Source organism: Pteropus medius, unplaced genomic scaffold, assembly GCF_902729225.1.
Source record: "Pteropus medius unplaced genomic scaffold, Ma_sr-lr_union100, whole genome shotgun sequence".
NCBI classification, from domain to species: domain Eukaryota; kingdom Metazoa; phylum Chordata; class Mammalia; order Chiroptera; family Pteropodidae; genus Pteropus; species Pteropus medius.
This window is the reverse complement of record NW_024340849.1, coordinates 42,537,605-42,562,639: the sequence shown is the minus strand read 5'-3', so window position 1 is coordinate 42,562,639 and position 25,035 is coordinate 42,537,605. Positions and strand designations below refer to the sequence as shown.

At 34.8% G+C, this 25,035-nt stretch overlaps 1 protein-coding gene across 1 annotated transcript in view; it reads left to right on the top strand.

Moving 5' to 3' along the window:
• MYOM1 (myomesin 1) overlaps positions 1-25,035 on the top strand; it is a 146,362-nt gene that overhangs the window by 17,093 nt on the left and 104,234 nt on the right. Inside the window, exons 4-6 of the mRNA XM_039845262.1 lie at positions 15,091-15,231; positions 18,895-19,126; positions 19,576-19,733. Of these exons, the coding sequence (XP_039701196.1) occupies positions 15,091-15,231; positions 18,895-19,126; positions 19,576-19,733 (531 nt within the window). The remainder of the gene's footprint in view (positions 1-15,090; positions 15,232-18,894; positions 19,127-19,575; positions 19,734-25,035) is intronic.

The window sequence follows — 25,035 nt, the reverse complement described above, 5'->3', positions numbered from 1 at the left end:
TTGTTCCTTCTATGTATGTATTTATATAATTAAGTATTTATTAATGGCTTGGTATGTTTGAAGAACTCAAAGTCCTTGGTAGAAAAATGTCGACCTGGAAATGTTGACCTAGAAACAACAGAAAGGAAAATGCCAATATTTCTCCTTTGTATAATGCAATGTAAAAGAAAAGAAAGCCAGCCTAACTCTAGGGATATTTTAGTCTTTCTTTGTTTACGCAACTAGAGCTAACAGGTGCAGATAATATTCTTTGAACATTTCAAACTCTTCATAAAACTTGTAGATCCTGTTTTAGATTTTTCAAAGTGGAACAACTTTTTCCTGCTAAATGAAATATCCCTCTTTGAATTATGAATGGTGTTGTTGATTAAAACCCCTAGGGTTGGAAATGCAATTCTGTGGAGTGTATGTAAGCACTAGGTTTGATCTATTTTTAGCCTCTGCTTTGCAGTTAGATGTCCAGTGTTAAAGTGGAAACTATGGAGATTTATACGTGCGTGGGAATTGGCTGACCTCGGTAAGTCTTAAAAACAATGGTTCATTCAGTGTCAGTGTGGTTATAGCACAGATCAGTTACCAATTGCATTATGAGCCAAAGGTTATAAAATAAATTCTGGAAGGCTTATTTTAAATGCCTTTAGTCTTAGTCACAGTAAGAAAAAACCCTAAAGTAAAGAAAGTAATTCAAGAAAACAGAAAGATACAAGATTGTTGTTTTATGCTAGTAATCCACGATACTATCAGGAATTAAAAAAGAAAGAGTACTCATGACCATTTTGCACCTCAGTCCATTAATAGATTTTAACAGACTCCTGGATGATCTGAAATTATGTGCAAAATTATGCACAGATGAGAATTTGTGTGTGTAAGCAGAGAAGGGCTGTAGCTTTCATCAGAATCTCAGAGAACTTTGTGACTTAACAAAGTCAGAACCACTGCACTAGAAAATATACATTATGAATACCAGACAGCCCAGTGTGTGACTGAGGGTCCCTTTCCTAATGCCAAATTGTAAGAATTTAAGATGAAATAAGGTAGATGTTTATAGAGAATACAGTATTATGGAAAGAAAGTTACCTTGTCTTTTGAGTAAACTGGATCATATGTGAAGTGGAAATAGCAAAAGAAATATTTGTTACACTTGATAAGTAGGAATAAATAACTTTCTAAAAGAACAACATAGCAAAGTTCTTAGATGATAAAATGATTTAGAGTTGTCTCTCAACCCTCTATAGTAATGGCAGACATTTAACTGTCTCATTCTAAACAGATTAAAATTTAGTCCATATGATGCAGTTAAGCTTAACATCCTCTGTCCACTGTTTCTTTACAATAACCCCAAGAAGTAGAAATTATTATCTTCATTTTACAAAAGAAAAAAATGGAGAACAAAAATATTAAGTGACCTCCTTTCCTTAATAAGTGGTGGAATAAGGATGTGAACCCTCCTCCTATGTGAGTCCCCCTGCTTTCCACAGGTACCCGATGCCAATTATAGTCAGTAACTCCGCTTGACTACGCTGCCAACAGATTTTTCTTGAAACATCAATATACAGATTTGCGTTATGCTTCCTTTTATCTACCTTTGTCCTGGAGAAGCCATTGAGCACCAAAGTAACCAAGATTTAGATCAGGGAACAATAAATGGAAGGGCACAAATTGTAAGACAAAAAAAATCCTAGGGCATTCATGAATGCGAAGCCTGGAAACTTACAGATTCTTTAACTAATCACTTGGAATCAGCCATAGAGACTCCCAAGGGACACTGGAAGACACCAGTTTTGGGATGAGAAAACTGAGGCTTGAATGACTTATCCAGGGTACTCTGCCTAACTTTGAGTTGTGCCCCTTTTCTACATTCAGGTCATGTTGATCTAATCCTCTAAATTGTTGCCCAGATAATAATCTCTTCTGGAATTACTAGAGTTTTCAAAGAACATGCTAATACTCAAACCAACTCTAAATCAGACACAAGGTGTCAGTGCTAAAAATAGAGAACACTAAACACAGAAACCCTCATCTTTTATTAGCGAGTCTGATTATAGCAAGATCTGAGTGAGATCTAAAAACTTGCTCCATCTCCTACTCCAATATGATTTCCAAAGCTGTTACCAAAGAAATCTACTCCTTTGTGAACATTTTTGTGTCTTGACCTCAGCGATCAGCATCAGTTTAGTGTCTGTTTTCTACGTATCCATTTCCAGATGGTATAAGGGGAAGTAGATAACCTTTGAAATCCAACAAGCAAATGCATACAGTAGTCCCCCCTTATCCACAGTTTCACTTTCTGCAATTTTAGTTACCCTCAGTCAACCTTGGTCCAAAAATAGTAAATGGAAAATTCCAGAAATAAATAATTCAGAGGTATTAAATTGCATATCATTCTGAATAGCATGATGAAATCAAACATACCCTCTTGAACTGTCCCACCAGGAATGAATCATTCCTTTGTCTAGCATATCCATGCTGTATATGCTACTCATCTATTAGTTGCTTAACCCTCTTGGTTATCAGAGCAAACTGTCATGATATTGCAGTGCTTGTGTTCACATAACCCGTATTTTACTCAATAATAGCCCCAAAGTGCAAGTATAGTGATGCTGGCAATTTAGATATGCCAAAGAGAAGCTGTAAAGTGCTTCCTTTAAGTGAAAGGTATATATGTATTGGAAAAAACATAGTCTATATTGATTTTGGTACTATCTATGGTTTCAGGCAACCACTGGGGGTCTTGTAATATGTCTCCTTGGATGAGGGGGGACTACTGTACTTGCAATTAGGCTTATAACTTTGGATAAGCTAATTAACCTCTCAGTTTCTTCATCTGTAAAATAAGGAAAATGATGGACAATCTTGAGGGACACTCAGGTAGATAGGTCTTACAGAGTTAATCTTCTAAGGTATTTAATGTAATGGTTGTCACATGAAGAACACTCAGTGAGGTTGAGGTATTGTTCATTCATTCAGTAAATATTTACCCAGTGCCTCCAGTGTGCTAAGCACTGTTCTAGGTGCTTGGAATAAATTACTGAACAGAATTGACTAAGATTTTTGCCCTCAAGGAGCATATATTCCAGCATGGCAATAAATGTAACAATAAATGTAATAAAAATAGACATTGAGTTTTATATTATACGAAAAGGTAATAAATGTTATTAAAGCAATAAAAAAAGAGGAAAGTAAGAGAGACCAGGTACGTAGGGTGGGGTACAGACTGGAATTTTAAATAAGATGGTCAGGCCTTATTGAGAAGGTGATATCTGAGCAAAGACATGAAGTAGTTGAGAGAGTTCACCATGAGGTTATCTGGGGAAAAGGTACACCAGGAGTCAGGAACAGTCAGTGCAAGATCTTACAGTGACAGCATCAAGGCCAGTAAGGTAATGAAGAATGAGGGGAAGAGTAGATGGAGATGTCAGAAAGATAGTGGACGGAGCAGTGCCAATCATGTAGGGCCTTATGGGCCATTGTAAAGACTTTTTATCCTGAGTTAAAGGGGGCAGCTGTGGCAGAGTTTTGAGCAGGAAAATGACATGATCTAAGTTGTATTGGGATTGCTATGGCTGCTGTATGGAGAACAGACTATTGGGCACAGCAGAGGCAGGCCACCCAGTTAGGAGACTAATGCTGCAGTCCAGGTAGGAGCAGATGCGTAGTAATAAAGGATGTGGTGAGCACTGGTCATATTTTTGGATCCATTAGTTTTTGCCAAATTCTAAGTACTGTCAGATTTTTCACAGAGGTCTTCATGTCCCTTAGCCATGAATTTTGAGGCTGCAAAAAGATCTATTTAGATGTTCTGTGTCCAGTGGATCTTCTGAGACTCTAGCAGTATGGTGATGGTAAAACTTTTTGCTTATTCTCCATTCCCAAAGATTCCAATGAAGTACCTTGTTCTGTTGTTACTGCTTTTATGATATTACTAAGAAAAACACATGAAATAACCACAGTTGTATGAAATTGAAACTGATCTGTAGATTCGAGTGGCTGAATCTGAATTACATAAAATTACCGAACTAATAGACTTTTATGGGAAATGAAGTTTGCTTGGAAAGCTGCTGTTATATCAAGGTGTTGCATTCTAAAAATAGTCTCATAGCTTCTTGTCTAAATAAAAGTTTAATTATTATAAATAAGGAAAAAGCACTATAGTTTCTAGGTAAACAGAAATCAATATGGCAGGTCCTCAAATAGCATTGCTTCATTCGAAACTGTTTTGTTATAATGTTGATGATGAAAATAAAATCGATTCCCAGCTGGGGCCACTATCTATGTGGAGTTTGTATGTCCTTCCATGTCTGTGTGGATTTTCCCCAGGTACTCCGGTTTCCTTCCACATCCCAAAGATGTGCATGTAAGGCGAACTGGTGTGTCTGTATTGTCCCAGTCTGATTGAGTGGTGGCGTGGGTGTGAATGCACCCTGCTATGGAAGGGCGTCCTGTCCAGGATGAGTTCCCGCCTTGCACCCGGAGCTGCCAGGACAGGTAGGCTCTGGCCACCCATGACCCTGTACTGGAATAAGTGTGTTGGAAAATCATTATCTTACTTGTTTTTATTAATCTTTCTTAAATGTATGTATAGCTCACATTTATTTCAATGTTTAATATTAGAAGTGTTTGGGGTCTTTATTTAGAAATTTGGTGATGTTTTTGTGACCAAAAATATGCCATAGGAACTTAACTCTTTTTTGTACCAATTAACCTATAGTAGAATTGATTTTGTTATTCACCATTTTGCTTAAAATTACAGTTTCCAAGTCTCTATCAACAACATTAAGCGAGGAACTTAACTCTTATTTGTACCAATTAACCTATAGTAGAATTGATTTTGTTATTCACCATTTTGCTTAAAATTACAGTTTCCAAGTCTCTATCAACAACATTAATACTGTACAATATTCTGGGATTTGTATTCCAAAAGTTAAGTACCAAGAAAATGACAAGTCACATTCCTTCCTATATGGTAGAAGGTCAGAGGAAAATCCAATGAAAGCAGAAAAGCCAGTTACTTCTTTAAAAGGAGTTGAGTTATGTTCTGAATCCCAAAGATGAACCCTGAGTCCAAGGAGAGGAGCTCTCACCATACCAATCTCCTGCCCCCACTCTCGCTGTTATAAATGTGCAGCTTGTTGGCAGAGAGAGAGCTATAATCAGCTATTTGTTGATGCATAGAACTGTGGAATGTTAAAGCAGGAAAAGACCAAAAGCTCGTCTAATTTAAGCCCCTCCTTTTACAGATATATAAACGGGCCTAGAAAGACATGATTCATTCTCTACTTCCTGTCCTTTACATTGAAAATAGTATTTGTTGGGCTACTTTGCAGGTTAAATTTAAGTTTAGATGATACAAGATACCTCTAGAATGATATTAATCTTCCATAGGCAGGTGAATCATGCTGTGAGAAGGAAGGCACGTCCTTTAATAGAGTAGGAATAGAATGAGTCAGCCAAAGGTAGAGGAAGAGCAAAGCAGTTACCATCCTGGGCTTGGAGGTGAAAGGTTAGCTCTGTCCACTGTTAGCTCTTCCACACAGCAGGGTGTATCTGAGCTTCTTTGCTGAGATCTCTGAATTCTGGAAGACCAATGCATCCATTGCAACAGACTTTTTCCCCACCGCAACCTTTCTAAATAAAACAAAAGAAAGCAGGAGCATCTCAAATGAGGAAGGTAAATTTTATGTAATGTCTAGTCAATCACAGTGACCATCCCCAAAGTGGAGTGAGATGTGGGTTGCTGAGCTGCTTTGTAAGTGAGTTAATAAGACTAACTTTTATAAGCTGGACAATTTTCAGTCTACAGATTTAAACTCTATAAGGCATCTACTGATACTCTTGTCAAGTGTTCTGCATAATACAATTTCTAGGGAATAGAGAGTAAAGTCTTTCCCTTCTGCTTAAAAATAGATCATAATCTAGACTGGTTAAATTAATTTCTGAAATAGTCAGAAATAGATAAAAACTGAAGGATGTATGTAGATAAGAACCATAAAAAATTTAAATCTCTCAATGTTTTCACTATTCACTCTTTCTAGAACATGTGACTATTCTACATTCATAGTAAGAGTGGTTCAGATCCCCATGGTGTTTGCTTTTAGATGAATAGCTGTGGAGAGTTAACAGAAAAGGAGAGTATAATGTTACTTGTCAGTGGAAATTTAAATAATGAAAAAATAAAGCAGTACATACAAGAAAAAAACTGGTTATATTTCTATTTAAGTAGCTAAATCTTTTTTGAAGAAAACTAAAAACAAGATATTTCTATGGCCTAGAGAGGGAAATGGAGAAAGGGGAAAAAAGATTAATGCAAAAAAACAAAAACAAAATAAAAAAGCCAAGAGATGCTTATTTATTATAACACTACATGTCAGTAAAGTTCAAGGTGATGCTAGTTAAACTAAATTCATGTTTGTATCTTATAAGAAGCTTTTTCTGCATAGTATATTAGCAAAAGATAGGTTCTTTTCAGCCTCCTACTTGTCTAACTTTGATGTTCTCTTTAATCCTACATAAGTGTCCAGATTGGGAAACCAGAGAATCGAAAGGGCAGTAGAAAGTGTTGAGGATGACATATATCAAAGGAAGAGCATAGACCAAAACTGCTCTAAATCAAAAGTAGTTCCAAAACAACCTTTTCACAAAAGCCTAAAGGAAGTATATTCTTTCAAGTTTGCAAGAGGGAGAAATGTGGCCAGTAGAAAAGCTGACATGAGAAAAGAGAATGCAAACTACAAGTGCATGTTACTGACACTCCTGGAGATTCTGAAGATTCAATAAATGGAACTTGAGATACCAGAAGCCCCTAAGAGGAGTGGCTGACTAAATGAACAGCAACAGTCAAGAAGGACCATTCTCAAGATGCTATCCCATAGTTTACTAAAACCACTGCTTCCTCTTCCTTCTGGTAAACAGCTGAGAATTTTGTTTACAAGCAACAGAACTAAGTTGTAAATATACAGAAAGATGCAATTTTAAAGGAAAAATGTCAGAATAATAAGATGAATTCAGCTCTATTGTGATCACTAAGTAAAGTCTAATGGCAACACAGATAATTCAACAATCAAAATTGAGCATTAATTTTTAAGTTTTTGTACAGACAGCTTATCCTGGGATGTCCTACACATCTTTCAATGTCTAGCTTTTCACAAAGAAGTCCCTGATAACCCCAGACAGAAATTTTCTTTCAAGCCTGTGAATTCTAATTGTGTTTGCACTAGTCTTTCTGCTTATCTGTCTGCCTTCCTTCTGTCCTTCCATCCTTTCTTCCTTGATTGACATAATACAATGTGTCAGGCTTGGTAGCATTCACTCTCCTACTAGATGCAAAGCCCTTGGAAAACAAGGGTCTTTATCTTCTTCATATCCCCTTTCCATTCCAGTGTCAAGCACAGTATTTTGCACACAGTGGATCCTGAATAAGTTTTCTGTTGATAAAATCACTATGGAAAGTTAAAAAATAAAACCTGAAGATTTCAGTAGTACTCTAACATATAACACGATCTGAAAGGCTATTCATTAATAATGTTTGAAATCAGCTTTCTCCTGCACTTTCTAAAATATCAGCTGGATTGTATGCTAAGTTTATGTTTAACTTTATAAGTAACCACTCAACTGTTTTCCAAAATGGTTATACCATTTTACATTCCCATAGCAATGTATGAGGATTCCAACATCAGTTATTTTCTGTCTTATATATTATTGCCATTCTAGTGGGTATGTAGTGGGATCTCATTGTGGTTTTAATTTGCAATTTCTTAATAACTAATGATATCGACAATTTTTTAATGTGCTTATTAACCATTTGTATGTCTTCTTTAGTGAAATGCTTATTCAAATCTTTTGCTCATTTAAAATTTTTTTCTGCTTATTATTAAGTTGTCAGTTATTTAAATATTTTATAAACAAGTCCTTTAATAGATATACGTTTACAAATATTCTCTTTTATTCTGTGCCTTGTCTCTTATCGGTGCCTTTCAAAAACCAGAATTTTTAATTTCAATGAAGTTTAGTTAATAAGTTTTTTATTTTTGAATCATGGTTCTGGTGTTATATCTAAGAACTCTTTAGCTAAATCAACACAATAAAGTTTCTCTTATCTTTTCTTCTAAGAGTTTTATAATTTTAGCTTTTACATTTAAAAATATGGGGGGGCGGGAAATGATGTAGATGATAGAGGCTCTGTTCATTCCTCTGGTGACCAAATCAAAGTTGTTGCAGAAACAAGGAGCAGCATCAAGGAAAAATCTCCTGGAATCTTTATGAACAAGCCATACAACTAGGGAGAACTCCAAGAAATCTCCCTGCAAAGACAGAAGGTAGGACAGGGCGAGGACGTGGGGCTGCCGGGTCTTGAGTGGTCGAGTGGTCTAGTGGGCCGGAGGCTGCAGCAGCAGCAGATGCCTCTTAAAGGGGCTGCGTCCATGGGTAGATTTTCCCCGTGACAGACCTGCTTGCTCTGAGCACCAGTGCCGATTTGGCTGCACGCAGTGGGCACTAGGGACTTACAGGAGACATTGTCAGAGTGAGGGCTGAGGTGAGACTCGCTCTGTACAGAAGTGCCAGCAGTATCCATTGTTCCCTGTTGAGACCTCCCCCTTCCCAGTGCGCTGGACACAATGCAGCTGTAGCCATAACATCATCAAACTGGATAGCAGAGGTCGCTCCACCCAAAGGATTCCCTGAAACCTCACCTCCCCCAACTCATGGCCCCACCCAAGCCACATCCAAGTTATCCTCAGTGAGTCAGGTGCTCCTTGCTGAGCAGTGCCTAGACTCACAGTGGAGGCACTTGGCCTCGGTTTCTGGTGTGGCCTTTTGAGGCAACTATAAGCACAGCATCTGTGGATTATTTGCTGAATCTTAACAGGTGGCCCTGGAGGGGTAGAGGCTTGGGCTAAGGTTGGCCTGCAGCTGAACCCCTCTCAGGACTGTGCCACTGGACACCTACTTCACAAATCCACACTAATAAGACCAGGAGACTAAGGAGCTTTGCTTAGTACATAGAAACAGACACAGAAAAGCAGCCAAAATGGGAAGACAAAGAAGCAGAAACCATATGAGAGAACAGAACAGAGATCCAGATATAATGGAGTCAAGTAATCTAACAGATGCAGAGTTCAAAACAATGGTTATAAAGATGCTCAATGATCTTTGGGGAAGCGTGGATAAATTCAGTGAGAACTTCGACAAAGAGATAAAAAACATAAAAATAGAAATGAAAATTATAAAAGGAAACCAGTCTGAAATGAAGAACACATTATCTGAGATGAGAAGTGTATTAAATGGAATAAACAAAGGAATAAACAGTGAATAAAGAAAAGGATCAAATGCCCTATCTAGAGGATGGGAAAGCCAAGGACACCCTATCAGAATGGCAAGGGAGAAGATGCCAAGACTATAAAAATAATTAAGGAGCATATGGGAAACTATTAAGAGTCTAAATATCTATCTGATTGGCATAAGTGAAGAAAATTAAGATGTTGAGCAGCTGTTTGAAGAAACAATAATGGAAAACTTCCCTAACCTGATGAAGGAAATGGACATAAAACCCCAGGAAGCTCAGAGAATTCCAAAAATCAGGGGTCCAAAGAGGCCCACACCAAGACACATCGTAACTAAAATGCCAAAGGTTAAATACAAAGAAAAAATATGAAAAGCAGCAAGAGAAAAACAATTACTTATAAGGGAAAACCCATAAGACTGGCAGCTGATTTCTCCAAAGAAACTGTGCAGGACAAAAAGGCTTGGCAAAAAATTTTTGACAGGATGAAGACCCAGGATCTACAACCAAGGATATTTTGTCCAGCAAAGCTATCACGTAGAGGTGAAGGACAGATAAAGTGCTTCCCAGACAAAAATAAGCTAAAGGAATTTATCACTATCAAGCCAGGATTACAGGAAATGTTGGAGGGACTTCTTTAAGAAGAAAAAGTGAGTATCAAAAACAGGAATAAAGAATGATAATCAAAAACAGACTTAGAAAATATAGTGGACAATTTGATGACAGTCAGAGGGGAGAGAAATTGGGGGGTCCTGAGAGAATGGGGTAAAGGGTTAAAGAAGTACAAATTAGTACAAATTAGTAGTAGGTCACGGGGATGGGGAGCACGGCATAGGGAATGAAGTTAGCATTAATATGATGGCTAGATGGAGGGCCGGGGAGGGAGGGAGCAATTGAGGGAATTTTTTTATGAACTATATAGATGTATGATCAATGTACTATATACTTGAAACTAATTTAAATAAATTTTAAAAATGTAAAAAAGAATAATAGAATCTATTCTGAATTAATTTTTGTTTGTGATGTTGAGTAAAATGATAAATTCATCCTTTCACATATGGATAGACAGTTGTCTCAGCACCATTCGTTGAAGACTAGCCTTTTCCCAATTAAATTCCTAAGCATCTTTATCGAAAGTCAATTGACCATGATTATAAAGGTTTATTTCTGGACTCTCAATCCATTCCATTGATCTATATGCCTGTCTTTATGCCAATGTCACAATGTAATGTTGTTGTTTGTTTTTTTTTACATTAACTGCCCTGGCTAGAAACTCCAGTATAACGTTGAAGAGAAATGGCAAGAACAAATATGATAGCATTGCTTCCAATTTTAGGAGAAAAGCATTAAGTTTTTTACTATTAGATATGATATTAGCTGTAGACTTTTCGTAGATGACCTCAATCAGGTTGAAGATGTTCCTTTCTATTCCTATTTTGTTGAGAGTTTTTAACATGAATGAATGCTGAATTTTGTCCAGTATGTTTTCTACATCTATTAGTTGATAATGTGGTTTTTGTTCTATTAATATTATATATTACACAAATTTTCAAATGTTAAATAAACCTTGCATTCCTAAAATAAACACTTTTTGTTTTATATGTTGCTGGTTTCACTTTTCTAATATTTTGTGAAGAATTTTTGCCTCTATCCTCATGAATAATATTGGTCTGTAGTTTTCTTTTATTATAATGTCTTTGTTTAGTTTTGATATTAGGTAATACTGGCCTTATAGAATGAGTTTGGAAGGGTTCTCTTCTCTTGTTTTTGAAAAAAATTAGAAACGATTGGTATTTTTTCTTTAAATAGTTGATGGAATTCCTCATCAAATGGGCTTTTCAGTTGGGAAGATTTTATATTACTAATTCAATTTCTTTACTTGTCATTGATCTGTTCATATTTTAAAAATTTTATTTTTGAATTAGTTTTGGTAATTTAGTTTTATAGGAATTTTTCCATTTCATCTAAGTTGTCTAATACATTGGCATGAAGACATCTACAATTTCATTGTGAGTTTTTTAATTTCTGTAGGGTTGGTGATGATATCTCCTCTTTTATTCTTGGTTATTACAGTTTGTGTCTTCTCTCTCTTTCTTGTGGCTAACTTGGTGAAAGCTTTGTCAATTTTCTTAATCTTTTAAATGAACTAACCTCTGTTTCACTGATTGTATCTATTATTGTTTTCTATTTCATTGATTTCCCCTCTAATCTTTATTATATCTCCCTTCTACTTGTTTCATGTTTAATTTGTCTTCTAACTTCTCAAGGTGGAAGTTTAAGTTATTAATTTGAGAACTTTCTTCATTTTTTTAATATAGACACATAAATCAATAAACTTTTCTCTAACCAATGTTTTAACTGTTTCCCATAAATTTTAATATGTTGTATTTTGTTTTCATGTGTTTAAAATATTTTCTAATTTCCCTTGTGATTTCTTTTATGACCAATAGTTTATTTAAAAGTATGTTGTTAATTTCCTGATATTTGAGATTTTCTAAATTTATTTTTATTGCAGTTTCTTATTTATTTAATTTTTCTGTTTGTTGGGGAATGTATTTTGTATGACTTAAATCTTTTCAAGTTGACTGAGCTTGTTTTGTTGACTAATACATGAACTCTCCTGGAGCATGTTGAAAAGAATATGTGCTCTGTTGTCATTGGGTGCAATACTCTAGAAAGGTCAGTTAGGTCAATTTGATTGACAGTGTTATTCAAATTTCCTATATCTTTGCTGATTTTTGTCTAGTTGCTCTGTCAATTATTAAGAATGAAGTATTGAAGTTTCCAACTACTTTTAATTTTCTATTTCTTCTTTCAATTCTGTCACTTGTTTCAGGTATTTTAGGGTTCTGTTGGTAGGGCTCTACAATAAACTTATAATTGTTATATTTTCTAAGGAATCAATACTTTTATCATTATGAAATGTCCCTTTCTGTCTCTAGTAATATTTCTTGATTAAAATGTATTTTGTTTGATTTTAATATAGCCATTCCAGCTCCTTATGGTTATCATTCGATTGGTATATCTCTTTCATCCTTTTACTTTAACATATACAGTAGTCCTTCCTTATTCACCATTTAGCTTTCCATGCTACCCACAGTCAACTTCAGTCCAAAAATACTAAATGGTAAATTCCAGAAATAAATAATTTATAACTTTCAAATTGCACACCATTCTGAGTAGTGAGATGAAAAATTGCTCTGTCCTGCTTCATCTCACCTGGGTTGTGAATCATCTCTTTGTCCAGTGAATTCATGCTGCATACACTACCTACCTGTTTGTCACTTAGTAGCTATTTCAATGATCAAATTGATTGTTACTACATTCTGTCTTCAAGTTTACTTATTATTTTTCTGTCTAAAATCTGCTGTTGAGTCTCTTTAATAAATTTTTAAGTTATTGTGCTTTTGAACTGCAGAATGTCCATTTGATTCTATTTTATAATTTCTCTTTGTTGACTTTTCTTTTTTGAATCATTGTTGTAATACTTTCATTCAATTCTTTAAACATGATTTTTAAAATGAGTCTGAACATATTTATAATTGCTGTTTTAAAGACTTTGTATGCTAAATCCAACATCAAGGCCTACCTAGAGAAAATTTTTATTTACTTCTCTTTTCTGTTAGTGTGGATTACACTTTTTCATTTTTTGGTATTTCTCATTTTTGTTGTTGAAAATGGGATATGTTAGATAATATGTTGAAGTAATTATGGATTCTGATTTTCCTCCATTGTGTTGTTGCTGTGTTTTGTTTTTGTTTACTAACTTGCCTGAACACATTTAGAGAATCTGTTAACCCACCACTGTGTGGCTGCTAATGTCTCTGCTCAGTTTTTAAAAAATTGTTGTTTTTATTTTTAAGTTTGAATTCATACAGATCATGCTGTATTTGCATAGATTAATAGTCAATGAGTGGTCAGACATTGTGTTCAAACATCTCGGGAGCCAGTAAAGTTTCCACCCTCTGACAATAGATCTGTGTGTGTGTTAAGGAGCACACTTAAAGTTCAGGTAATTTTTAATTAAGTTCTGGCTTTGCTTACCTTCAGACTCTCTTGCCTTTCCTCTGCACATATACACAGGCTTAGAGTCAGTCAATGATGTATGGAAAACTTGGGCCCTCTCCAGTTTTTCCTATGTAAGGACATGGAGCGCTTATAAGGGCCCCCTGTGATGGTCTTATTTCTCAGATCTTCCTGTTAAGTTTCTGGCTGATTTGCCAGTCTGCTGCAGCCCCCAGCCATGATTGCAACCTCAGGCTAACTGAGCTTCTGGTCTTCCTTTCTTTGTTTGTCACTTAGATTGCTACTATTACTCACGATGCTGCCAGATGTTGGAATCTTATCATGCAGTACTCCAAATCAAATGAACCCCTTCTTTCAGTGAACATTCTGATTTTCACCCATTTCTCCACCTAGGTAGAACTACCTTATGGACTGAGCAAGAGGAGGGGGATGGGAAGGTAGGAAAGAATATACATAGACACCTACTGTTTATACCTGAAGTTCAGTAACTTTTTATGAATAACCACTTCTCATTGTAATGTATACCTTTGGTGGGTTTTCAGAGTCCTGAGTAGATAGTTTTTGACAATTGCATCAAGTTTTATCATTGCTTTTTGGGGAGACAAACTGTTGAGCTATTTACTTCCCCATACTGGAAGTCTCCCCGCTGCACTGGTCATTTTTAATAGCTCTTCAGCTCAATCTGATGTGAGGCCAAAGTTGTCAATCACTGAGCCAGGGTATGATTACAGGAGGATGAATTTTGATTTCACTTCATTTGGTAAACATTGAACAATATCAGTCACTGGATATAGTGTGAGGATACAAAGATAACTGAGACCATCTTTCTTCTTCAGTATTCATAAGCAATGGGAAAGATAGAGAAGGAAAACATTAATGCAGTATAACTATAAGCATATAAGGATGGGTGATGCTGGTTCTGGGAGTAGTGTCAGCAAAGAACAATGCCCATAAACATGCTGATGGGTTGTCAGAATATTTTCAGAAATTAATATAGTCATTAAGCAGATCCACACTTAATGTAAGTATGAATAATACTTATCCTGGGGAACCTAGGACAATATCCAAAAATTATATGGTGATTACAAACATATCTTTAAGGAATGAGTATTTTAATTCATGTAAAGTTTAATGAGTTTTTTTGTGCTTTATTTTCAACTGGACTGTGATGATTTCATAACCTCAACTTATAGGAATAAATTTAGGAATAGCAAATCAACCTTAGAGTCATTATAGGCAATGTGACATGGTGTTGTTGTCTCCAGAATGTAGAGTTTATGAAGATATACGATTAGAGGTATAGAAACAAATATTACCACTTCTTTTTTTTAAACCAAATTTGGTCTTTAAAATTTTTCTATTGCTCGAACATTTCATAAAGTGAGAATATGTATACAGTAGTATGTTTATAGAACTTATAAATAAATAAATGTATTGGTGGCATGCTCCCAATATTTTGGGATCAAGAGTACTCAGTCACAAAAGTTGGAGACCACTAGTATTGGCGGAAAGAATACCAACCTAGATGAGTGCTAATCCTAGTTCAGCTACCAACTTGCTGTGTAAACATGGGCAAGTTACAAAGATGCTGTAAGTCCTCCCCATCTCTAAAATGAGGAGACTGGTATAAATATTTCTGAGATTTAGTTCTAAAGATAAAAGATAATTATAACATTAGAGGCCTAGAAATTTGGGAAATCTCCTACTAATTAAAGTTTCTTTTTATAAGTATTTTGAATATTTTAAGTACATTTTTGTTATTGTCTAATATTAGGGTTTTGTTTCAGACTTACAGATTCCAGTCTGATGTTAGAAGATTATTCATCCAAGTTCAGCCCCCAAACAAAGAGAGCCAGGAAGAGCCTTCTCTCTGGGGAGGAGAAGGAAAATCTGCCAAGCGACTATATAGTGCCCATTTTCTCAGGACGGTGAGTATGCATTCTCTTTCCAGCTTTGATTATTAGAAAGTGAAGAGTAAATGTTGTCAGATAATAATAATAGCAGTTAACATTTATTGAGCACTTACTATGTTCTGGTTGAGAAATATCTGAAGAACCCTGAAATGCTACACTGAGGAAGATGTGTTTATTGTCAACATCTTTGCTATCACATAAGATGGCTACATGAGAAAAGAGAATGATTAGGAACTTAATTCCACTTATGTAAGTAGTTGAAATTAGGAGAGTATTAGCTTCTTGTGATTGAATACTGTATATAGTCACTATAGATAGAGTACAAAGAAAGGTTCAAAACTCTAAAATATTGGATGAACTAAAAAACAAAATCAGATGAGATGTTTCAGTAGATGGAAAATATCTTGGTTGCCAGTGTGGTTTTAATTAATATTCATTAGGAAGAAAAAATCTTAGATAGCATAGATTAAGTAAAAGAATTGCCTCATAATTTGAGTGCCTGGTTTATATTTGTTGAATATAAAATAGATTACTATTTATTTGAGGTAAACCTCAAACAAAATAATCACTAAATCACAAGTCTGTGTAATGCCAAATTTCTGTGTTTATAATATAAACAGCTTTTGAATGATAATAGTACCTAAAGGAAACTTGTCCAAGACACCAAATTAAAGTTTAGTGGGAACTTTCTGAGCCTTCCCCTGTTGATTTTCCTTTGAATGGAGAATTATTAACAGAGCTAAGGTGATACTCAAAATGAAGTCATCCTCTCAGGGCAAATGCTATCAAGAAATTCAGTGGGCAATAATGTGGTTGTAATTTTTGTTTCTCTGTGTTTTCCTTTTTCTTCCCACTGCTCTCTGATGGCTCCTTTCTGAATTGTTTCAGAAGCTAATGTCATAATTGCTTTGAACTGAATTAGAAAGAAAGGGGATAAATATTCTATTTTTAGCTTTTTGATATCTTTGATTTTTCGATATTTGATTTTTTCAAAGCGAACTTTTCAGAGAAATGTGCTTATATTATTAAGTATGCCTGTCCAGACTTAGCCTCTTCACAGTTAATTTAATATGCTCTCATATTAGTTATAGGAGATAGCTAGGGTAGAGGAGTGAAATATTTTATTTTCTGCTTCTTCCCCATTGTTTTAAAAAATCATTTAAAAACCACATTAACTTAACATTAACCTTCATGGCATGCCTCTCTACCTGTGTGGGCATGAAATGAAGCTTCTCACAGTCTTCTCCCCTGCCCTTTCTCTACCAAGCAATTTTTCTTCTTGCAGGCCAGTCTCAAGAAATAATAATTTATAAAATAAATTGTGATAAAAGAAAATGTGAACAAAAATTTATCTTCTAGGTTTTATTTTCAGTTTTCCTTTATTTTTTATATGGAGTCATCTCCTATATTCTATTACTATGTTGAAAATAATACTTAGTAATTATTGTGTTGACAGTATTAGCAACAAAAGAAGAAGATGGGAAAGAAACGAACATCTACTGAGTACCTATTGTTTTCTAGGAATTATACTAAGTGCTTTATATAAACTGTCTTATTCTTTATATAAACTGCTATATTCTCAATACAGCCCTGGAGAGGTATTAGTATATCAGTTTTTGGAGAAGGAAATCAAGGCTCAGTGACTTGCTGCAAGTCACGTGGTTAATGCAATGTGCATACACTCTGCAATTACAGTGCATTTCTGGAAAATACCATTTCTTTGGATGACACTTGAAAATTCCACTTACATTCCAATAATTTGGCTTGACTGTGTCAGCAACAGGTTTTGAGCTGTGACCATCAGATATAGTCTGAGCATTGGAGAGGTTTTAAATTCATTTTAAATTGGTAGTGGTGTATTTTTGTCAGCATGCTAGCATCCTATTTCTGTACCCAAATTATAGTAGGGTTATCACTGACATGTACTTATATTTACTTAAAGGTGAATATCCTTTCTGTTTTGGGTCAAAAAATTTTTTTAAGTGTGCTTCAATTCTCATGTGAAATACTTGGAGTTTTTCAAAGTTAAGCTTATTCATAAATGGAAAAGGCAAGGATAGTGGGGCTGCATTCTGCCTTCTAGAGTGATATGAACATGTCTACTGTTAGAGGTAATGCAAACTTAAAATTCTCTTCCATACAGTTGTCTCAACTCAGAGCAAGACTAGCATTGAATTTAATCCATTATTATATATGTTATATCATATTACAAAGCTCATTTGAAATCTCTCTATTGTATATTAACCTCTATAGAGAATTTTAAGCATTTTCATGATGGTTTGTTTTGTATTCACTTTTGAATTCATTTACTCCCAATCGCATTAAAAAATAAATGAATAAATAAATAAAATTATGACAGGACGCTAAGCTAAAAATTTTTCATTTTTTTCTCTCGCTAAATTATAGTGGATATATTACTGACTTCCTTAGTAGAGACTATTTTATTAATATTTGGAGAGGTAGAAATAAGGAAAAAGAAATTAAAACTTAATAAGTTTAGTAAGAAACAAAGTAGACTAGTCTTATATTCCATGAGAAGTTCCAAACCTGGGCAAATGTCGGATCCTATTCCTCAGCAAACTGCATAGGTTCAGGTATCAAGAACATGAAAACACAATGGAAATGCTTGCTTAAATTTGGAGGTAATTATTTTTATAAGAAAAGTAAATGTGCAATTCTGTATTAAAGAGGTCTAAGGAGACTCAATTTTAAGGGAATCTTTAATAAAATCAATGTACTTCCTCACTAAAACATCTAATGGGGTCAACAACAAAGATATTGAAGGAGGTTAAAAATAATCCAAAGATTTTTAACAACATTATTAACTCACAACACAAATTCTATTATAAACTACTACATTAAGCACAGCACTTTTGGATGTTACCTCTCACTTGCCATTGTCATTAATTATGAATAAAAACAAGTCACTTTTATAAATATCTCCCCTTCAATTGTGAGTTCGGTCATTTCTTCTCATAAGAGCTGAGCAAGCACAAATGAAGATTGTCATTTTAAATATGCACACATACATATATATCTACACATATATATGTACATATAACCTTTATTATCTTAGAGAGAAACCCAGTAGGCATAAGGATCTCATGTAAATTTAAAACTTGTTCCTACATGCAATATCTCTGGTCAATGCATTACATCAGCTGAGTTATATAATCCAGATCAAACACATAGTCATGTGTCAGAATCACAGGCACACAAACTGCATCTCGTTTTACAATATCATCTTTTCTGGGTAGAAGTAATAACTTAATCTTTTATTATAGATTCAATCATATTTGAACACACTAAGGAAACCAAGGAAATGACATTGGGCAAGTTACCTAACTTCTCTGAGCCTCGTTACCATATATCTAAAATTGAAATGATACAGTTTACCTTAGAAGGTTGTTGTGGGGGTAAATGAGATACTGTATGTGAAAAGCGCTTGGCAAAGCACCAGGGCCATAATATGTATTATTATGGTTATTATCAGTATTTGTTAAGGTGAAGATTACTTCCACTGTGAAGAGATAGCTCTTGATTTACCAGGTTTTTCTATCAGGTTCTCTTTAGGCATAGTGCACAGTTTCTGAGGTCTGGTACTTTGAACTTAGTGAAATTAAGCCATCTTATCACTGCCATCCACAATACCCGTAATTTGCCGTTACCCTATTTTAGCCAAGTACATGTCAGTGGAATTACAGACACAGAAGAGGAAAGAATTAAAGAAGCTGCTGCTTATATAGCCCAGAGGAATCTCCTTGCTAGTGAGGAAGGAATCACAACATCCAAACAGTCCACGGTATCAAAACAGTCTTCATCCAGTCTCCACCAAGAGGAAGCTTTTGAGAAGAAGTCAAGGAAAGTTGCAATTCGAGAAAAGGCAGAACGCCTGTCACTGAGGAAAACAGTAAGAAAAGACAATTTAATATAACTTACAAAAGTGGAAATGCATGGAACTTTGCGTGTGTAGATATAGACTGATTTGTTTCAAATTAAGAAATATGTGATATTGTGGAGAAACAAAACTAAAGAAAACAAAGAGAAAGAAATCAAAATGTATAGGTCAAAGAAAGACAAATTTAATAGCTATGAACTCCATGAAATTTTAGGTTTCAAAAAAATTAAGGTTCTAAATAACCTTAAAAAGTCCGCCTTAGGGAAATAAAATATGTTGCTTAGGCTTAGAATGTTAAAAATTAAATGGCATATTGTTTTAAAAGGGGGCAAGAAATATGCATTTGATTTGAATACAGAAGTAAAGCTCCAAATAGAAAAATGATGATTTCGGTTTCTGCTTGTTATTTTAGTTGTGCAGGTTCCTTTGATTTTATCATATTGTGATTTTTTTTTTTTCAGTTAGAAGAAACCGAAGCATTTCATAAAAAGTTGAATGAAGATCATCTTCTCCATGCTCCTGAGTTTGTTATTAAACCTCGTTCTCACACTGTTTGGGAGAAAGAAAATGTAAAATTACACTGCTCTGTTTCTGGCTGGCCAGAACCTCGAGTCACATGGTATGTTATCTTTATAAAACTGCTCATAGAATCAATTATGCAAAATTAATTTTATCTCTAGTGAAAACATTCAGCATTATAAATATGCAAGAGTCAGTGAAAGCATTTGCAAGTTTGTATAGATTTTTTAAATTGTGAAGAAAGGATACTGGATGAATATTTTATGTATGAGAAGAAAGAATAGTCTTGCATATGTTATGATATATTATGATACATTATAATCCTATTATACAATGGGTCTTTATCTTATGTAAAGTGTTAAAATTTTATCAACATACTTACATACAAAGAAAATATATGTCTATAACTGCTATGGACCATAAAAATTTGTTCTCATTAAATACAGGCATCATTTTGTGATCAGTAGCAATGATACGTTTCGTAAAGCCAAAAAAAAAAAAGAGAGAGAGAGAGAGAGAATTTGATGGGAAATATTACTCGAAATGGGGCCTGAAGGCATTTTCTTTCCATAAAGAATAAGTACCCCTTTTCTCCTTCCATTATATATCCTATTGCAATTGTCAATGATTTTGTGATCTCTAAACTCAGAATTTTCCTATCATATGTCATGAATGGCTGCCACAGAGAATAGAAGTATGAAAATAATTGAACCAACTCAAAAAGGTGTTTTCCACTTTATTCTCTGACACAAGTATTTTGCATGGTTTTCTTATCTCAGGAGTGGTGGTAAATGCACCTTATATTGTAGTATAAACCCTACATTGAATGACACTGTCACCCACGGAGTGACCACCTCCTTCTCCTTTCTGTCCCATTATCTCTAATGTTCAGACCCCTGGCTAGCATGACTGTGGGTAGCTGGGAAGATAGATCCGTTATCTATATAAATAGTTATCTTTATGTAGCAGGTGGTGAGTTTTTAAGAATTCACCTATGATATAAATCTGCCTCTGACAATATTGGATTTACTTTATATTTTTCTTGTATGTAAACTCTTCTCAAGGTTCTTGAGTTTGAAAACCAAAGAATGAAACCCAAGCCAGCTATATATTATCAAAACAAATAATTTATAGTAAACAAAGATGAGAAATGTAGGAACATAGATCAATGAAAATGAAGTTTTAAAAATCAATTTACAAGCTTTAAAGTATAAAAGTATGCTATAGTAATTTAGGAATCAACCCATCTTCTCCCCACCTTTCTCTGTGACGATGGAGTTGTAAATTTGGCCTATTAAAGGGACATTTCCTTTTCAAAAACTGATTATTTCCTACCTGAAAAAAAAAAATCCTAACTTTCTTAAAATTAGGCCATCTAATTTTGATTGCCTAATTTTTAGCTCTAAGAAATATATTTGGTTAGTAAAAAACTCTCTTCTTTCATGAATTCAAATGTACACATAAATAAATAATCAGAGTCCTTAATCGGATAGCTATATTTATTATATACCATCCTATCACTGTTTTCCTGCTTTTGAAAAATGAGTTAAAGATGATTTTCAAAAGAATATAAAGTAATCTCTGAGAGATAAATATCAATTTCTTAAGCATTTATTTATTCTGTTAAATACACAGCAACTAGAATATAAACATGCTTATGTACCACTGATGGTATTATTTATTAAGCCAGAATGATGTGGCTCCACAAAGGCAGAACTCAAACTATGTTGGAGATTAAATTCCATACACTGTTATTTTGTTGGCTGATAAAGGAATAATTTAAAAACAAACAAAAAAGATAAAAATGCCCCAGAAAAATCTGAAATTACCAAATTGTCAACTTTTAGAATTCCAGTTAAATTGAAAAATAGAAATACTGTCAATTTTCAGTTATCCTCACTAATGGAGCTGAGCAGTAGTACAATTCTTTCCGAAATTTTCCTATCTGGCTTTGAAATATTTCTTTCCTCAACATGTGAATTTCATGTCCTAGGGGCTCCTTTTAAACAAAAATAAAGGCACAGAGACAGGACTTGTCTCAGGAATGTTGGAGAGGCTGTACATTTACTGGGACAGGCCTTCTCTAGATCCTACACCCTGTTTAGTGCTTGGAGAAGATGAGTCCATTTTTTATCTAAAATTCTCCCAGTAGGGACAGATCAGAGCATTTCACAGAAAGTCCAGTTGCTTTGCAAGTCAAGCAAAAAAGTAAATATTAAAACAAAAGAACTAGTGGACCACTAAGAAAATAGTTAACCATACTTGAGAAAGCAAGATTTGCCCCTAGATAAAGCTGAAGATTAGACAGCTAGTAGATAACTGAAAATTGGCTATGACAATAAACAAGGTCAGATCTAGGTTTTGTGGGTTCGCTAAGCTTATACAATTTGGTGGTCACTCTACAAAAAAGAACATAAAGTTGGTAGTATAAATTAGGCATAGAGCCTTGCAGAGACCCATGCTAGTGAGAGTCCCTGAAACTTCAGCTTCTCAGGCTCCAAGGCACATCCTTCTCTGGTAGTAAATTTTTATGTGGGATTAGTATACCTTCCTGGGTATGATGGCTTTTTAAAAATTATCACTAAATGAAGCTCTAATTTACTTTGAAATGCTAGTACATAGTATGCAATCTTCAGAAAGCATCCTTCCCCTCAATGAGCAGGGAACCCACCACTCAAGCAGAAACCATGGTTGTTGGAGATTACTTTGCTGGCATTTATGCCTTTTTGGTAGCCAGCTGCAGCTTCCTGGACTGAAGACAAGTATGAAAGAAATACTTGAAAATAATCTCCGTGAAAGAAGGAGATAAATTACAGGAATAAGTTTATGATAATGCTTCGTGGAGTCCCGCTGCCTTCACTTGTAGCAGTTAGGTCCTTAGCCATGTCTTTCACAGGCATGTGTGCCTGGGGCCTGGCTCTCTTAGAGTCCTTTCCAGAGATGGTTCCAAGTTTCCACTAGGCACCCTCAGGTCATGGAAATCCCTGAGGTCTAACAAATGGTCTGAACATGCAGCAGCTGCTCTTCAGCTGATCCCGCGTACTGACCAAATCCATCTAAATGGAATCTAGAGATTACCCACAGAGTGCTAAATGACAGAAGCACACATCACTCATCATGGCCAGGTGCAAAGACCCTGAGGAAAACCGTCCTATGCCCAACCTGCTCTGAAATCAGAAGGAAGCCTATTTAGGTCTTGGGTCCAGCAGAGAAGTTAGCTGCAGAAGATATTGCTGCACTGGTGGTGAAGCTGGCCATCTTAAGGGAGGGCTTTGTTAATATAGGAGGAAAACTATACATGTGATGAAAAATGAAGTTGTTTTACTTAATAAGCTATATTTATATAATAGCTTGTATAATAAACTATATATTGATTTAAAGGGAAGGAGAAAAAATTTATGTTTGTACAGTTGAGAAACTCCACATCCATGGGTTTTGCATCCACGGATTCAATCAAACACAGATTGAAAATATTCGAGAGAAAAAACATCCCAGAAAGCAAAAATTCCCAAAAGCAAAACCTAAATTTGTCACATGCTGAGCACTATGCTGAATCCATGCAAATGAAGTGAGGTATAAGTATCCTGTCATAGCCTATATGTAAATATAGGTTATATGCAAATATTATACCATTTTGTATAGGGACTTGAGCATCTGTGGGTTTTGGTATTCACAAAGGATCCTGGAACCAATCCCCTGTGGATACCGAGAGAGGACTATTTTTGTTTTACTTGCATGAACTCTGGAAAGAGACATAAGAATCTAAGGAAAGCAGTTAGCTGTGGGGAGGAGCTGGGTAGAAGGTAGACAAGTGTGAAGAAGGAGACTATTCTCTATGCTCCCTTATACTTTCTGGTTCTTGGACCATATAAATGTATTGCCTAGTCAATTTTAAAATTATATGAAATAGGAGAAAAGAGAAAAGTTCTTTTTAAAATAAGAGAATTGAGTTAATTTTACACACTTTTTTTTTTTTAAAGAGCTAGATTTAATTGGATTTCCAGCCCTTAGTCAAGATCAATTTTGTCAATGAAAATCTGGATTGTGACAGCAAGGAGATTCACATAAACTCACTAAAACAATGTGTTGGTATTAGAAAATGATAATCATTCATTCGCTCACTCAACACCCATATTTTCAGATCTATACATGGATACTGGACTAGATCCTCAAGCGAGACACTTAAACTACATATTTGGAATTCCTCACATTGCTCCTAAAATTATTGGCAAACAGACATTTAAAGAAATTGTCATTAGGCTTGGTAATAATTAAAAAGCTGGGAATAAAATAGTATGAGAAATGTATCTTAGAAAGAGCCTGAAGATTTGGAAAAGTCTTATTCTATTTTTGCAAATTATGAGAATTTATAAATTCTATAATAGAATCATGTATTGAATTTGTTTACAAGATTAGTTATTCACATGTATTCAAATTTAGCAGTTGCTACCATATTATCTTAGGAAAACAATGTACATTTAAAATAGTTAAAAGTTATTTATAATTTATAGTTACTTCTCAACATAAGGATTTGGAGTTTTCTTTTAGATTTTTTCTTATTAATGTAATTCCAAAATCTACCCAAATAAGATAGATTTCTCTCAGCTAATTGGTTTTTAAAGTGAGTAATTGCTATTTATTTAAAACATAAGATTAGATTTAACGCATCAATCACATTTTTAGGGGGATTCAACATGATAAAGATCATTTTGGCATGCATTATTTGCTGATAGAAAAAATTAGAATGAAGCCTTTTTACTGGACCATGCTTTACACAAAGAGCTTTCATCGTTACTCTCATTATCAAAGTCAGCCCCACCTCCAAATAGACATTTATTCAGGGAACGAGTATTATTCTAGAAATACTTATAGTATAATGAAAGCTTATTAACCGACTGTTCATAAACTCTACATGAAAATGATAAAGAAAATGGTGTACATCTAAATATTCACAAGAATTTCAGAAACCTTTTGATGAATAATCCCAGGGTGTAAATTACTCTCCAAAATTAGCCAATGACTGGACAGTTTGGAATTTCACTTTCCAGAAATAACAAGCTGTGAAGCATATACAGAAAAGGCCAAAAATCCTTCTTTTCTTTTCAGACTTAATACCAAAGGCAGCCAATGTCAAGTGACCTGGAACCTGAATGCCTCGGTGAATTCCTTGGGGAAGAGAATCAAATAGTTTCTTAACTTACTCCTTATCTGCTGCTTTAAAACAGGCATTTCTCACACTGATATCTAAAGTACCAGACGAAAGACTAGAACCTCCTCAAAGTAGGGGTGTGTGTGTGTGTGTGAGAGAGAGAGAGAGAGATAGAGAGACAGAGAGAGAGAGAGAGAGAGAGAAACAGAGAGAGAGAGAGAGACAGAGACAGAGACAGAGAGAGAATTTTAAA